At 50.4% G+C, this 17,500-nt stretch overlaps 1 protein-coding gene across 1 annotated transcript in view; it reads right to left on the bottom strand.

Moving 5' to 3' along the window:
• The window catches only part of LOC110513475 (intermembrane lipid transfer protein VPS13B), a gene marked incomplete at its 3' end in the record, with an annotated part of 690,119 nt that overhangs the window by 392,620 nt on the left and 279,999 nt on the right, over positions 1–17,500 (bottom strand). The window contains 2 exon segments of the mRNA XM_090228566.1: positions 10,771–10,953; positions 12,014–12,160. Of these exon segments, the coding sequence (XP_090084692.1) occupies positions 10,771–10,953; positions 12,014–12,160 (330 nt within the window).

The following is a 17,500-nucleotide window of genomic DNA, read 5'->3' as shown; positions in this document are numbered from 1 at the left end:
CATAAAGACTTCCCCCACTACTCCCCCCCTTCTCTCCCCTCCCTCCAGGGAGGACTGGGGGAACACCTGCAGGCCTGGGTCGCTCCGCCCCCGAGGTTCTCTACTCCTCACACGCCCCCCCCAGCCCAGCCCCTCTCCTCCCCGTCCGCCTCCTCCCCTCCCCCTCTCCTCTCTCTCCCATGCCCTCCTTCTCTCCTCTCCTCTCCTCTCCCTCCCACACCCTTCTCCTCCCCTCCCCTCATTCTCTCCTCTCTCCCCTGCCCTCATTCTCTCCTCTCCTCTCTCCCCTGCCCTCCTTCTCTCCTCTCCCTTCCCTCTCTCTCCCCTGCCCTCCTCCTCTCCAGTATGAACAGCCCTTCTCTCCCCCACATATTGGCCAGCCCTTCGACTACTCCATCTATCCACAGGAACAAACTAGAACCAGCCACTGTCCAACCTGTCCTGTTTACAGCAGAGTGAGAGTGGACTCCCCTCTGGCTCTCAGCTCTGTCCATGTGGTCGGCTAACCTGTGGGTCTTGGACTCCTAGCCTTGCCAGGCATGGAACAACAGTCCATCGATCAGTCTACTGCCCTGCCAGGTCCTCCCTTCAGCTGCTTGGCCCAGCTACTGCCCCATACCTCCCTCCCTCCCTCCCTCCCTCCCTCCCTCCCTCCCTCCTTCCTCCCTCCCCCCCTCCCTCCCTCCCTCCCTCCCTCCTTCCCTCCCTCCTTCCCTCCCTCCCCCCCTCTCTCTCTCCCTCCCTCCCTCCCTCCCCCCCTCCCTCCCTCCCTCCCTCCCTCCCCCCTCCCTCCCACCCTCCCTCCTTCCCTCCCTCCCTCCTTCCCTCCCTCCTTCCCTCCCTCCCTCCCTCCCTCCCTCCCTCCCTCCCCAACCCAATGGCTTTTTTCCACGTCACCATTGATGTCTCATTATTCATTGTGTCATAACATCATAACAGAACAAAAAAAAGTTTCATAATGAATCATGTTTTATTGTTGAGACAAAGCGACTTGGCCTTAATAACGTTTCTGAACGTTACTGGTTTCTCTCCCGTCTCAAACAACTGGCTGAATTAGGACAAGTCATCTGGTACTGGCCCGTTGCACAGAAAAAAGGGGTTAACGGCCAATATGAAATGATTATACGCCTTTTCGGATCCATAAAAGAGGACCTTTCAAAAAGCAGCGTTCCTCGGTTCTCTTTGTGATAAATCCAACGCCTTTAATTACGTTTAATTTATTAGAATGTTCCAGACTCCGCCAGCGGTAAACGGAAACAGATTGGTCTTTAGTTTAGTGGGGTTACTCTCCGGGACTTCTGATGCGTATCGTAGTATAGACCGACTCCCCATTTTCTAACTCAATAGGAATTTGTTTTTCAATTGGCTGGTAAACAATATGTCGATGGCCCGGTTAGTTCTGAAGACAGCGAACCCATCTCTCAGACAGATTAGAGACTAGAGGTCACCTGGTTCTGAAGACAGCGAACCCATCTCTCAGACAGATTAGAGACTAGAGGTCACCTGGTTCTGAAGACAGCGAACCCATCTCTCAGACAGATTAGAGACTAGAGGTCACCTGGTTCTGAAGACAGCGAACCCATCTCTCAGACAGATTAGAGACTAGAGGTCACCTGGTTCTGAAGACAGCGAACCCATCTCTCAGACAGATTAGAGACTAGGTCACCTGGTTCTGAAGACAGCAAACCCATCTCTCAGACAGATTAGAGACTAGAGGTCACCTGGTTCTGAAGACAGCGAACCCATCTCTCAGACAGATTAGAGACTAGAGGTCACCTGGTTCTGAAGACAGCGAACCCATCTCTCAGACAGATTAGAGACTAGAGGTCACCTGGTTCTGAAGACAGCGAACCCATCTCTCAGACAGATTAGAGACTAGGTCACCTGGTTCTGAAGACAGCAAACCCATCTCTCAGACAGATTAGAGACTAGAGGTCACCTGGTTCTGAAGACAGCGAACCCATCTCTCAGACAGATTAGAGACTAGAGGTCACCTGGTTCTGAAGACAGCGAACCCATCTCTCAGACAGATTAGAGACTAGAGGTCACCTGGTTCTGAAGACAGCGAACCCATCTCTCAGACAGATTAGAGACTAGAGGTCACCTGGTTCTGAAGACAGCGAACCCATCTCTCAGACAGATTAGAGACTAGGTCACCTGGTTCTGAAGACAGCTAACCCATCTCTCAGACAGATTAGAGACTAGGTCACCTGGTTCTGAAGACAGCGAACCCATCTCTCAGACAGATTAGAGACTAGGTCACCTGGTTCTGAAGACAGCTAACCCATCTCTCAGACAGATTAGAGACTAGGTCACCTGGTTCTGAAGACAGCGAACCCATCTCTCAGACAGATTAGAGACTAGGTCACCTGGTTCTGAAGACAGCGAACCCATCTCTCAGACAGATTAGAGACTAGGTCACCTGGTTCTGAAGACAGCGAACCCATCTCTCAGACAGATTAGAGACTAGGTCACCTGGTTCTGAAGACAGCGAACCCATCTCTCAGACAGATTAGAGACTAGGTCACCTGGTTCTGAAGACAGCTAACCCATCTCTCAGACAGATTAGAGACTAGGTCACCTGGTTCTGAAGACAGCGAACCCATCTCTCAGACAGATTAGAGACTAGGTCACCTGGTTCTGAAGACAGCTAACCCATCTCTCAGACAGATTAGAGACTAGGTCACCTGGTTCTGAAGACAGCGAACCCATCTCTCAGACAGATTAGAGACTAGGTCACCTGGTTCTGAAGACAGCGAACCCATCTCTCAGACAGATTAGAGACTAGGTCACCTGGTTCTGAAGACAGCGAACCCATCTCTCAGACAGATTAGAGACTAGGTCACCTGGTTCTGAAGACAGCGAACCCATCTCTCAGACAGATTAGAGACTAGGTCACCTGGTTCTGAAGACAGCTAACCCATCTCTCAGACAGATTAGAGACTAGAGGTCACCTGGTTCTGAAGACAGCGAACCCATCTCTCAGACAGATTAGAGACTAGGTCACCTGGTTCTGAAGACAGCGAACTCATCTCTCAGACAGATTAGAGACTAGGTCACCTGGTTCTGAAGACAGCGAACCCATCTCTCAGACAGATTAGAGACTAGAGGTCACCTGGTTCTGAAGACAGCGAACCCATCTCTCAGACAGATTAGAGACTAGGTCACCTGGTTCTGAAGACAGCGAACTCATCTCTCAGACAGATTAGAGACTAGGTCACCTGGTTCTGAAGACAGCGAACCCATCTCTCAGACAGATTAGAGACTAGGTCACCTGGTTCTGAAGACAGCGAACCCATCTCTCAGACAGATTAGAGACTAGGTCACCTGGTTCTGATAACAGGGGGGTAACACATCAGACAGGGGGAAAGGGGCTGGGGTTTGTGGGTAATGTGCTGGAGGTTTCAGGTTGTCAGAAGCACTAAGACATAAGAGAGATGAGACGACACAGAGAGACTACAGATCCAGCTACATAACAACCGACTACGTAGTTTATCCACATATCCAAGGAGCAGCAGGACCGGACTACTGTAATCATGGCTACCGTTGTGACGAGAGAGAGAGAGAGAGAGAGAGACAGAGAGAGAGACAGAGAGCGAGAGAGAGACAGAGAGAGAGAGAGAGACACAGAGAGAGAGAGAGAGAGAGAGAGAGCAGAGAGAGACAGAGAGGGAGAGAGAGAGAGAGAGAGAGAGAGACAGAGAGAGAGAGAGAGGTAGAGAGAGAGAGGTAGAGACAGAGACAGAGAGAGAGAGAGAGAGGTAGAGAGAGAGAGAGAGAGAGGTAGAGAGAGAGAGGTAGAGACAGGTAGAGAGAGAGAGGTAGAGACAGAGACAGAGAGAGAGAGAGAGAGAGAGAGAGAGAGAGGGAGAGAGGGAGAGAGAGAGGGAGAGGGAGAGAGAGAGAGAGGGAGAGGGAGAGGGAGAGGGACAGAGAGAGAGAGAACTTCAAATAGCTGTTGTTGTCTCGGGACTCATAAAAAGAGGACTGCAGTCTCTCTGCGTCCTACGGAAACTAGAAGCTAGATGGGATCACATCGGCAGTACGGTAGAATCTAACCCCCTGATTGGTTCCCCATTCTAACTAATGAAGTGTTCAGTATATGTCTCTGGCGTTTAACAGGTTTGGATTGGTCCAGACAGCCAACAGAATAAGCACGGTTTATTTTTTTTTTAAAAGCAGCAGTGCCACATGGGAGGAATGAAAATGTGTTTGATGGCTGAGCCAAGAGCTCTGATGATTCAGAAATGTCACGATCACAGAGGCTGAACCCAGAGCCGGTCCCCAGCGGTGTGGAGGGGGGGGGGGGAGGGGGGGGGTGACAGGGTGCAGCCCTGTTCAGAACCCAAACGTCCAACAGGGTCTCCCGCCCCTCTGCACAGGGGGGGGTGGGAGTGAAGAACCCAAACGTCCAAACGGTCCCTTTCATCTCATTCGTCATTCCATTAACACTCAGCCTAAACGGGATCTCTCTCACGGGCTCGCAGCTCTAACAGGGTCTCCCGCCCCTCTGCACAGGGGGGGGTGACTGACGGGGGACGTATGGCTGCTCAGGAGCTTTGATACAAGACTGAACCTCTCTATAACGTGTGAGGTGGAGCTTGTCAGCTCGTTCATCATGAGACATGTCTGACACACACACACACACACACACAGAGAGAGAGGAGTGGAGTGTTCCTGTTCTGTTTGTAGTCGATCCCTCTCCTCTCCTCATTGACAGGTATAATGGAGATTAAAGCAGGTTCTTGGCAGTAAGACTGTGTGTTCTCATGCTCTGGTGGACCCTACTTCCATTAACACTTAGGGACGGAGACCTTATGGGACTGGTGTGGGCCTGGATAGCGGCCGCAGGAGAGACAGAAACACAGAGAGAGAAACAGAGAGAGAGAGAGAGAGAAACAGAGAGCGCGAGAGAGAGAGAGAGAGAGAGAGAGAAACAGAGAGCGCGAGAGAGAAACAGAGAGCGCGAGAGAGAGAGAGAAACAGAGAGAGAAACAGAGAGAGAGAAACAGAGAGAGAGAAACAGAGAGAGAGAAACAGAGAGAGAGAAACAGAGAGAGAGAAACAGAGAGAGAGAAACAGAGAGAGAAACTGAGAGAGCGAGAGAAACAGAGAGAGAGAAACAGAGAGAGAGAAACAGAGAGAGAGAAACAGAGAGAGAGAAACAGAGAGAGAGAAACAGAGAGAGAAACAGAGAGAGAGAAACAGAGAGAGAGAAACAGAGAGAGAGAAACGGAGAGAGAGAGAGAGAGAAACGGAGAGAGAGAGAGAAACAGAGAGCGCGAGAGAGAGAAACAGAGAGAGCGAGAGAGAGAGAGAGAGAGAGAGAGCGAGAGGGAGAGAAACAGAGAGAGAGAAACAGAGAGAGCGAGAGAGAGAGGGAGAGAAACAGAGAGAGAGAAACAGAGACAAACAGAGAGAGAGAAACAGAGAGAGAGAAACAGAGAGAGAAACTGAGAGAGCGAGAGAAACTGAGAGAGAAACAGAGAGAGAGAAACAGAGAGAGAGAAACAGAGAGAGAGAAACAGAGAGAGAGAAACAGAGAGAGAGAAACAGAGAGAGAGAAACAGAGAGAGAAACTGAGAGAGAGAAAAGGCCTCCACATCTGCTAGAGATATCTTCTCTGCTTCTGGGACCCATCAACCCTCTGCTCTCTTACGGTCTTCTGTCTTGTGTTCGGATCAGGTTTTAATATTCAAAAAATATGTACTGCATTTATGAGGCATTGCTTTGCTGAAACATGCTGCTCTCTAAATCATGGTAATATAGTGTACTGAGCACTAGATGGATATTTTGGAGGAGCCTCGGTAAAGTCTATCTCTGTCTACTGACTCGTAAAGAGGGCTCAGTGTCAGAAACACAATGTTCCTTTAAAATGATTACTCTGATCATTACAACGTTCAGAAACTATAATCAATGACCCTCCCTTCATCCATCATATTATCAACTAGTACGGTCTGGTGTACAGTATCGACTAGTACAGTCTGGTGTCCAGTATCGACTAGTACAGTCTGGTGTACAGTATCGACTAGTACAGTCTGGTGTACAGTATCGACTAGTACAGTATCGACTAGTACAGTCTGGTGTCCAGTATCGACTAGTACAGTCTGGTGTACAGTATCGACTAGTACAGTCTGATGATGTCCAGTATCGACTAGTACAGTCTGGTGTCCAGTATCGACTAGTACAGTCTGGTGTACAGTATCGACTAGTACAGCCTGACGATGTCCAGTATCGACTAGTACGGTCTGATGATGTCCAGTATCGACTAGTACAGTCTGACGATGTCCAGTATCGACTAGTACAGTCTGACGATGTCCAGTATCAACTAGTACAGTCTGGTGTACAGTATCGACTAGTACAGTCTGGTGTCCAGTATCAACTAGTACAGTCTGACGATGTCCAGTATCGACTAGTACAGTCTGATGATGTCCAGTATTGACTAGTACAGTCTGGTGTCCAGTATCGACTAGTACAGTCTGGTGTCCAGTATCGACTAGTACAGTCTGGTGTCCAGTATCGACTAGTACAGTCTGATGAGGTCCAGTATCGACTAGTACAGTCTGGTGTACAGTATTGACTAGTACAGTCTGGTGACCAGTATCGACTAGTACAGTCTGGTGTACAGTATTGACTAGTACAGTCTGGTGGTGTCCAGTATTGACTAGTACGGTCTGGTGTCCAGTATTGACTAGTACAGTCTGGTGACCAGTATCGACTAGTACAGTCTGGTGTACAGTATTGACTAGTACAGTCTGGTGGTGTCCAGTATTGACTAGTACGGTCTGGTGTCCAGTATTGACTAGTACGGTCTGATGGTGTCCAGTATCGACTAGTACAGTCTGATGATGTACAGTATCGACTAGTACAGTCTGATGATGTACAGTATCGACTAGTACAGTCTGGTGTCCAGTATTGACTAGTACGGTCTGATGGTGTCCAGTATCGACTAGTACAGTCTGATGATGTCCAGTATTGACTAGTACAGTCTGGTGTCCAGTATTGACTAGTACAGTCTGGTGTCCAGTATCGACTAGTACAGTCTGGTGTCCAGTATCGACTAGTACAGTCTGATGATGTCCAGTATTGACTAGTACAGTCTGGTGTCCAGTATTGACTAGTACAGTCTGGTGTCCAGTATCGACTAGTACAGTCTGGTGTCCAGTATCGACTAGTACAGTCTGGTGTCCAGTATCGACTAGTACAGTCTGGTGTCCAGTATCGACTAGTACAATCTGGTGTCCAGTATCGACTAGTACAGTCTGGTGTCCAGTATCGACTAGTACAGTCTGGTGTCCAGTATCGACTAGTACAGTCTGGTGTCCAGTATCGACTAGTACAGTCTGGTGTCCAGTATCGACTAGTACGGTCTGATGAGGTCCAGTATTGACTAGTACGGTCTGATGGTGTCCAGTATTGACTAGTTCAGTCTGGTGTCCAGTATCGACTAGTACAGTATCGACTAGAACAGTATCGACTAGTACAGTCTGGTGTCCAGTATCGACTAGTACGGTCTGATGAGGTCCAGTATCGACTAGTACGGTCTGATGATGTCCAGTATTGACTAGTACAGTATGGTGTCCAGTATCGACTAGTACGGTCTGATGAGGTCCAGTATGGTCTGATGGTGTCCAGTATTGACTAGTTCAGTCTGGTGTCCAGTATCGACTAGTACAGTATCGACTAGTACAGTCTGGTGTCCAGTATCGACTAGTACGGTCTGATGAGGTCCAGTATCGACTAGTACGGTCTGACGATGTCCAGTATGACAGAATGTCATCCATTTTCCCTTTTCCAACATGTGATAAAACAGTGATTGACTGAGTGCCATTCGATAGAGGAGAATTGGTGGATCGGGTTCACCTCACAAAATCCCCCTCTGGGTTTAAACCTGGGAAGAGACACAGATCTGATTGCTACAAGTCAGGTCTGGATACTCCGTGCTCCATGTCAACAGAGACACGTTGAGGAGCCGCGGTCCCGACGTGATTCAGAGAGCAGCTTTATGAGACGAGGAAGTCGAGGACACCAGATGAATCTCTATGTCAACAGAGACACGTTGAGGAGCCGCGGTCCTGACGTGATTCAGAGAGCAGCTTTATGAGACGAGGAAGTCGAGGACACCAGATGAATCTCTATGTCAACAGAGACACGTTGAGGAGCCGCGGTCCTGACGTGATTCAGAGAGCAGCTTTATGAGACGAGGAAGTCGAGGACACCAGATGAATCTCTATGTCAACAGAGACACGTTGAGGAGCCGCGGTCCTGACGTGATTCAGAGAGCAGCTCTATGAGACCGAGTCGAGGACACCAGATGAATCTCTATGTCAACAGAGACACGTTGAGGAGCCGCGGTCCCGACGTGATTCAGAGAGCAGCTTTATGAGACGGAGTCGAGGACACCAGATGAATCTCTATGTCAACAGAGACACGTTGAGGAGCCTGACGTGATTCAGAGAGCAGCTTTATGAGACGGAGTCGAGGACACCAGATGAATCTCTATGTCAACAGAGACACGTTGAGGAGCCGCGGTCCCGACGTGATTCAGAGAGCAGCTTTATGAGACGAGGAAGTCGAGGACACCAGATGAATCTCCGCAGCCTGTATTAAACATGATGCACAGTAAGGCTCTGAAGACAACAGACTAACACACTTGAGGGATATTATTTTGTCATGTGGTGTCAGATTCTCCGGTACGTGTCCCTTTAGCCAGGAGAGACGGCACCAGAGTGCACAGGATCTTGTGGCCTGCATCCCAAACGCCAATCCTATTCCCTATATAGTAACCATAGGGCTCTGGTCAAAAGTAGTGCACTATATAGGGAATCATTTAGGACACATGCCCCCCCCTCCAGCTCTCTCCTTCCTGATGTTTTAGAGACTCTCAGTGAAGAAGGATGGGAAAGCAGTGGTGACACGTCTTTTTCCAGAGGCATCAATCTGCTGGTGGAATCCTGTGGAGGGGGGGGGGGGGGGGGGGGGGGGGTTCCCAGGGATAGATACTCTGGTCAGGAACGCTGTCGGGAACGCCGGGATGGAGAACGGGATGGGACCGGGGGACACGTGGAGAGTGATATTCATGACCTCACTGAGGGGGGGAGTTCCCAGGGATAGATACTCTGGTCAGGAACGCCAGGATGGAGAACGGGATGGGACCGGGGGACACGTGGGGAGTGATATTCATGACCTCACTGGGGGGGCCTCAATGCTGCAGAGACAGTAACTCTCTAGGAGGACTCTGAAACGGCTTCGTCTCTATGGCAGTGGTACAGCCTGTCTCACGGGTAACTACCTATTAGGACACAGATACAGAACGCTGCCGGCCGGAAAACTCACACATGGCAATAATCTTACCCCCAGAGACGGAGGACAACTGGACGTCTCCACAGGTCTGGAAGACGGTGGACACTGAACGTCTCCACAGGTCTGGAAGACGGAGGACAACTGGACGTCCCCACAGGTCTGGAAGACGGAGGACAACTGGACGCATAAGGGAATGTAAATACAGACAAACCTTTGTTGTGCGTTTTGTTTCTACGATGACTGTCCATAACAGTCCAAAACACTGAGTCACATGGACATAAACAAATGTCCACACGTCCATTTTGAGCTGCTTACTGGACTCTATTTCATATAAACGTCACGTATAAAGAAGGGCTTTGAGATGACCTCATGAGAATAGAAAGAAGAATTCACCAGATTCGGAAAAGTTCCAGAAGAAACTAGTTTGATCTCTTTAATGGTGATGTGTCTTTCCAGCTGGGAACAACTCCCAGAATGCTCTCTGTCTCTGGCTGGCACTAAAAAAAAAGGCAACTGAACACACTGCTCCTCCTCTCTCCTGAAGCATCATGGGAACTCTGGGCTTCAAGGTGTCACTTACTCTGGTCGTAGTAACAGATCTCCACTGACTGAGGTCACACCAACCCACAGGCCTCATCCACCATGACTCCTTCCATCCCACCGGAGAGGGTAACAATCCACCTTCAAAATATGTCCCCCCCCCCTCCAAGTCCACCTCTGTCTCCTGTACCACACATGCACTGAAGGACAATAGCAGAATATGCCCCCCCCCCACCAAGGAGACAGGAGGTAGGACTGATCACATGACCTGTTGAGGACTTCTGTAATGTGGACTAGACATTGGGACAGGAGGGAGGACTGATCACATGACCTGTTGAGGACTTCAGTAATGTGGACTAGACTTTGGGACAGGAGGTAGGACTGATCACATGACCTGTTGAGGACTTCTGTAATGTGGACTAGACTTTGGGACAGGAGGTAGGACTGAGGCCTTCAGTAATGTGGACTAGACATTGGGACGAGAGGGAGGACTGATCACATGACCTGTTGAGGACTTCTGTAATGTGGACTAGACTTTGGGACAGGAGGTAGGACTGAGGACTTCTGTAATGTGGACTAGACTTTGGGACAGGAGGTAGGACTGAGGACTTCTGTAATGTGGACTAGACTTTGGGACAGGAGGTAGGACTGAGGACTTCAGTAATGTGGACTAGACTTTGGGACAGGAGGTAGGACTGAGGACTTCTGTAATGTGGACTAGACGTTGGGACAGGAGGTAGGACTGAGGACTTCAGTAATGTGGACTAGGTGTTGGGACAGGAGGGAGGACTGATGACCTGTTGAGGACTTCAGTAATGTGGACTAGACTTTGGGACGAGAGGTAGATGACCTAACTGGTCTGAAGAACCAGAGGTTTCCTCTACCGTACCAGCTGGCGTATTGTAGCGACAGAGGCGTCAGACTTACCAGAGGAGTTACGGCCGTCGACCCCGTGCTGAGGTATCTGTACTGAGAAGGTCAGGAGGTCAGGGGCCAGCAGGGACTCAGGTTTACGGATCTCATTGAGCCAGCGACTCTGGTGAAGCTCTTTAGTGTCAGATGGACCCTGGAGCAGAGGAACCAGCTTCTCCTTCACACCCTCTGGTGAACCTGGAGAGAAGGAGGAGGAGGAGGAGGAGGAGGAGGAGGAGGAGGAGAAGTAGAAGGAGGAGGAGAAGGAGGAGGATGAGAAGGAGGATGAGAAGGAGGAGGAGGAGGAGGAGGAGAAGGAGGAAAAGTAGAAGGAGGAGGAGAAGGAGAAGGAGGAGAAGGAGGATGAGAAGGAGGAGAAGGAGGATGAGAAGGAGGAGGAGGAGAATAAGGAGGAGGAGGAGAAGGAGGAGAAGGAGGAGGAGAAGGAGGAGAAGGAGGGAGGAGAAGGAGATGAAGGAGGAGAAGGAGGATGAGAAGGGGAGGAGAAAAGGAGGAGGAGGAGAAGGAGGAGGAGGAGAGAGGAGAGGAGGAGGAGGAGAAGGAGGAGGAGGAGGAGAAGGAGGAGGAGGAGAGGAGAGAAGGAGGAGGAGAAGGAGGAGAAGGAGGAGGAAAAGGAGGAGGAGGAGGAGGAAAAGGAGAAGGAGGAGAAGGAGGAGGGAAGGAGGAGAGAATGAGGAGGAAGGAGGAGGAGGAGAAGGAGGAGAAGGAGGAGGGAGGAAGGAAAGGAGGAGAAGGAGGAAGGAGGAGGAGGAAGGAGGAGAAGGAGAAGGAGGAGAAGGAGGAGGAAAAGGAGAAGGAGGAGAAGGAGGAGGAAAAGGAGAAGGAGGAGAAGGAGGAGGATGAGGAAAAGGAGGAGGAGGAGGATGAGGAGAGACAATGTAACTACATCGGTCTGGATCTAGAGAAAGTGAATTTCAGATTGATTCTACAAGTAGAGCAGTCCTGAAGGTGACCTGCTGATGAACCGCTGTGGGTCTGTCAGTTATAGTGGTGATATGGAGATCTCTGTGTGGACAGGAAGCCATTCTGTTTCGGACATCAGAGAATGAGAAAAAGCCCCGATCTCAATGACAGAGGCCCCTCTGAGACCCGCGGTGACGACACACAGACTAAACATTTGGACCCAAGTCCAGGCAGGACTGAGTCAGTGTGTTAAATGTGAAAGAGAAGAGTCTCGGTGTAGGGGCGGTGTAGGGGGTAAAGGCAGTAAAGTTTAACAGGGCACAGCTGCACACACCTGGGGTCCTGGCACACACTTTAACAGCTCCCACGGTCCCTCCGACGCAGTTCCCCGTGGCTCTGCTGCAGAACTTCAGCTCCACGTTCTGGACCGAGGCCTCCAGGGTCGGAGGAGGAGGAGGAGGAGGAGACGGAGACTTCACACCTAATAAAAACAACGACTGATAATGAAGTAGGTAGCGGCGCCGATCTGGTGGAGGTAGAAACGCCGCTACTGCTTCGTTAAAACTACGGAGAGGATCTCTGGACCCTTCAGGTGTTTCTGGTTACACCTGGACTGGACCTGCTACTCTCTCACAGTACACAGAGAGACTGGACCTGCTACTCTCTCACAGTACACAGAGAGACTGGACCTGCTACACTCTCACAGTACACAGAGAGACTGGACCTGCTACTCTCTCACAGTACACAGAGAGACTGGACCTGCTACTCTCTCACAGTACACAGAGAGACTGGACCTGCTACACTCTCACAGTACACAGAGAGACTGGACCTGCTACACTCTCACAGTACACAGAGAGACTGGACCTGCTACTCTCTCACAGTACACAGAGAGACTGGACCTGCTACACTCTCACAGTACACAGAGAGACTGGACCTGCTACTCTCTCACAGTACACAGAGAGACTGGACCTGCTACTCTCTCACAGTACACAGAGAGACTGGACCTGCTACACTCTCACAGTACACAGAGAGACTGGACCTGCTACTCTCTCACAGTACACAGAGAGACTGGACCTGCTACTCTCTCACAGTACACAGAGAGACTGGACCTGCTACTCTCTCACAGTACACAGAGAGACTGGACCTGCTACTCTCTCACAGTACACAGAGAGACTGGACCCTTCAGGTGTTTCTGGTTACACCTGGACTGGACCTGCTACTCTCTCACAGTACACAGAGAGACTGGACCTGCTACTCTCTCACAGTACACAGAGAGACTGGACCCTGCTACTCTCTCACAGTACACAGAGAGACTGGACCTGCTACTCTCTCACAGTACACAGAGAGACTGGACCTGCTACTCTCTCACAGTACACAGAGAGACTGGACCCTTCAGGTGTTTCTGGTTACACCTGGACTGGACCTGCTACTCTCTCACAGTACACAGAGAGACTGGACCTGCTACTCTCTCACAGTACACAGAGAGACTGGACCCTTCAGGTGTTTCTGGTTACACCTGGACTGGACCTGCTACTCTCTCTCAGTACACAGAGAGACTGGACCTATTACTCTCTCACAGTACACAGAGAGACTGGACCTGCTACTCTCTCACAGTACACAGAGAGACTGGACCTGCTACTCTCTCACAGTACACAGAGAGACTGGACCTGCTACTCTCTCACAGTACACAGAGAGACTGGACCTGCTACACTCTCACAGTACACAGAGAGACTGGACCTGCTACTCTCTCACAGTACACAGAGAGACTGGACCCTTCAGGTGTTTCTGGTTACACCTGGACTGGACCTACTACTCTCTCACAGTACACAGAGAGACTGGACCTGCTACACTCTCTCTCTCTCTCTGGGCTGCCCTCCACCCCTCCCTCCACCCACCCCTCCCTCCCCCCTCCACCCCTCCCTCCACCCCTCCCTCCGTCCCTCCCCCCCCCTCCACCCCTCCCTCCCACCTCCCTCCCTCCCTCCCTCCCTCCACACCTCCCTCCCTTCCTCCCTCCATCCACCCACCCATCCCTCCCTCCACTCCTCCACCCCTCCCTCCCTCCACCCCTCCCTCCATCCCTCCACCCCTCCCTCCATCCCTCCCTCCATCCCTCCCTCCCTCCACCCCTCCCTCCATCCCTCCCTCCATCCACCCCTCCCTCCATCCCTCCACCCCTCCCTTCATCCCTCCACCCCTCCCGTGTACATTCTTCCAGCCAGGCAGGCTGGCGCTGTCTGAGGAGTCGCATAAAACTCTGACACCACCTGTTCCAATAAGGATGTATTGTTCATTCTAACTTCCCATCACAGAGACACAAGGTTTCATTTCCTACCAGCTAGTGTCCAGAGAAGAAGAGTTGTGGTCTGAATCTGACTCTAACCTGCCTGGTGTCTGAAGTAGTAGTCAGTAGTACAGGAACAAGGTGTTGTACTCTAACCTGCCTGGTGTCTGAAGTAGTAGTCAGTAGTACAGGAACAAGGTGTTGTACTCTAACCTGCCTGGTGTCTGAAGTAGTAGTCAGTAGTACAGGAACAAGGTGTTGTACTCTAACCTGCCTGGTGTCTGAAGTAGTAGTCAGTAGTACAGGAACAAGGTGTTGTACTCTAACCTGCCTGGTGTCTGAAGTAGTAGTCAGTAGTACAGGAACAAGGTGTCATCCTGCCAGAGGGATAATACTGAGTTAAAGAAGTAGCCTGGTGTCATCCTACCAGAGGGGTAATACTGAGTTAAAGAAGTAGCCTGGTGTCATCCTACCAGAGGGATAATACTGAGTTAAAGAAGTAGTCTGGTGTCATCCTACCAGAGGGATAATACTGAGTTAAAGAAGTAGCCTGGTGTCATCCTACCAGAGGGGTAATACTGAGTTAAAGAAGTAGCCTGGTGTCATCCTACCAGAGGGATAATACTGAGTTAAAGAAGTAGTCTGGTGTCATCCTACCAGAGGGATAATACTGAGTTAAAGAAGTAGCCTGGTGTCATCCTACCAGAGGGATAATACTGAGTTAAAGAAGTAGCCTGGTGTCATCCTACCAGAGGGGTAATACTGAGTTAAAGAAGTAGCCTGGTGTCATCCTACCAGAGGGATAATACTGAGTTAAAGAAGTAGTCTGGTGTCATCCTACCAGAGGGATAATACTGAGTTAAAGAAGTAGCCTGGTGTCATCCTACCAGAGGGGTAATACTGAGTTAAAGAAGTAGCCTGGTGTCATCCTACCAGAGGGATAATACTGAGTTAAAGAAGTAGTCTGGTGTCATCCTACCAGAGGGATAATACTGAGTTAAAGAAGTAGCCTGGTGTCATCCTACCAGAGGGATAATACTGAGTTAAAGAAGTAGCCTGGTGTCATCCTACCAGAGGGGTAATACTGAGTTAAAGAAGTAGCCTGGTGTCATCCTACCAGAGGGATAATACTGAGTTAAAGAAGTAGCCTGGTGTCATCCTACCAGAGGGATAATACTGAGTTAAAGAAGTAGCCTGGTGTCATCCTACCAGAGGGATAATACTGAGTTAAATAAGTAGCCTGGTGTCATCCTACCAGAGGGATAATACTGAGTTAAAGAAGTAGCCTGGTGTCATCCTACCAGAGGGATAATACTGAGTTAAAGAAGTAGCCTGGTGTCATCCTACCAGAGGGATAATACTGAGTTAAAGAAGTAGCCTGGTGTCATCTTACCAGAGGGATAATACTGAGTTAAAGAAGTAGCCTGGTGTCATCCTACCAGAGGGATAATACTGAGTTAAAGAAGTAGCCTGGTGTCATCCTACCAGAGGGATAATACTGAGTTAAAGAAGTAGCCTGGTGTCATCCTACCAGAGGGATAATACTGAGTTAAAGAAGTAGCCTGGTGTCATCCTACCAGAGGGATAATACTGAGTTAAAGAAGTAGCCTGGTGTCATCCTACCAGAGGGATAATACTGAGTTAAAGAAGTAGCCTGGTGTCATCCTACCAGAGGGATAATACTGAGTTAAAGAAGTAGCCTGGTGTCATCCTACCAGAGGGATAATAATGAGTTAAAGAAGTAGCCTGGTGTCATCCTACCAGAGGGATAATACTGAGTTAAAGAAGTAGCCTGGTGTCATCCTACCAGAGGGATAATACTGAGTTAAAGAAGTAGCCTGGTGTCATCCTACCAGAGGGATAATACTGAGTTAAAGAAGTAGCCTGGTGTCATCCTACCAGAGGGGTAATACTGAGTTAAAGAAGTAGCCTGGTGTCATCCTACCAGAGGGATAATACTGAGTTAAAGAAGTAGCCTGGTGTCATCCTACCAGAGGGATAATACTGAGTTAAAGAAGTAGCCTGGTGTCATCCTACCAGAGGGATAATACTGAGTTAAAGAAGTAGCCTGGTGTCATCCTACCAGAGGGATAATACTGAGTTAAAGAAGTAGCCTGGTGTCATCCTACCAGAGGGATAATACTGAGTTAAAGAAGTAGCCTGGTGTCATCCTACCAGAGGGATAATACTGAGTTAAAGAAGTAGCCTGGTGTCATCCTGCCAGAGGGTTAGGGGTTGGGGGGGGGGCTCTCTGATCTGGAAGGGAAACAGTTCATTATTCTGGAACAGTCTCTAGTCTGGACTCCATCCAGGATCAGAGGGTTTATAGAGACAAGAAACCCAAGCAGTTTGGAGTCAGATATCAGATCACCCCCTGCCTCTCCCTCTCCCCCTGCCTCTCCCTCTCCACCTCCTACTCCCTCTCCACCTCCTACTGCTACATCTCCCTCTCTCTCACGCTCTCCCTACCTCCTCCCTGTCCTCCTCTCTCTCCCTCCTCCCCCTCTCTCTCTCTCGCTCTCCCTCCTCCTCCTCCCTCCCTCTCTCTCGCTCTCCCTCCTCCTCCTCCCTCCCTCTCTCTCTCGCTCTCCCTCTCTCTACCTCCTCCTCCTCATACTCCTCCCACTCTCTAACTCCTTCTCCTCTACCTCCTCCCTCTCTCCCTACCTCCTCCCTCTTCCACTACTCCTCCCTGTCCTCCTCTCTCTCCCTCTTCCTTCCTCCCTCTCTCTCTCCCTCTTCCTCTCTCTCTCTCTCTCTCTCCCTCCTCCCTCTTCCACTCCTCCTCCCACTCTACCTCCTTATCCTACTCCCTTTCTCTCTACCTCCTCCCTCTATCTCTACCTCCTCCCTATCCTCTCTCTACCTCCTTCTCTCCTCCTCCCTCTCTCTCGACCTCCTTCTCATCCTCCCTCTCTCTCTCTCTCTCTACCTCCACCTCCCTATCCTCTCTCTACCTCCACCTCCCTATCCTCTCTCCACCTCCACATCCTCTCTCCACCTCCACATCCTCTCTCCACCTCCCTATCCTCTCTACCTCCTTTATCCTCCTCCCTATCCTCCAACCCTGTCCTCATCCACTCCTCCTCCCTGTCCTCCTCCTCCTAGTCTTTCCTCCCTCCATCCCTCCATCTGCTGTGATGGATCACGGTGGTGCAGAAAAGCCATAGGACTTCAAACGCTCCTCTTTAGAGAGCAGAGCAGGGGACTCTACCTCCTCCTCCTTCTCTCTCTACCTCCTCCTCCCCCCCTCTTCCACTCCTCCTCCCTGTCCTCCTCCTGTCCTCCTTTAAACGCTCCTCTTTAGAGAGCAGAGCAGGGGACTCTACCTCCTCCTCCTTCTCTCTCTACCTCCTCCTCCCCCCCTCTTCCACTCCTCCTCCCTGTCCTCCTCCACTCCTCCTTTAAACGCTCCTCTTTAGAGAGCAGAGCAGGGGACTCTACCTTCTCCTTCTCTCTCTACCTCCTCCTCCCCCCTCTTCCACTCCTCCTCCACTCCTCCTTTAAACGCTCCTCTTTAGAGAGCAGAGCAGGGGA

This window comes from Oncorhynchus mykiss, unplaced genomic scaffold, assembly GCF_057628025.1.
Source record: "Oncorhynchus mykiss isolate SJ-2025 unplaced genomic scaffold, ASM5762802v1 scaffold93, whole genome shotgun sequence".
Lineage (NCBI taxonomy): Eukaryota > Metazoa > Chordata > Actinopteri > Salmoniformes > Salmonidae > Oncorhynchus > Oncorhynchus mykiss.
This window is presented reverse-complemented; position numbering and strand designations above follow the sequence as displayed.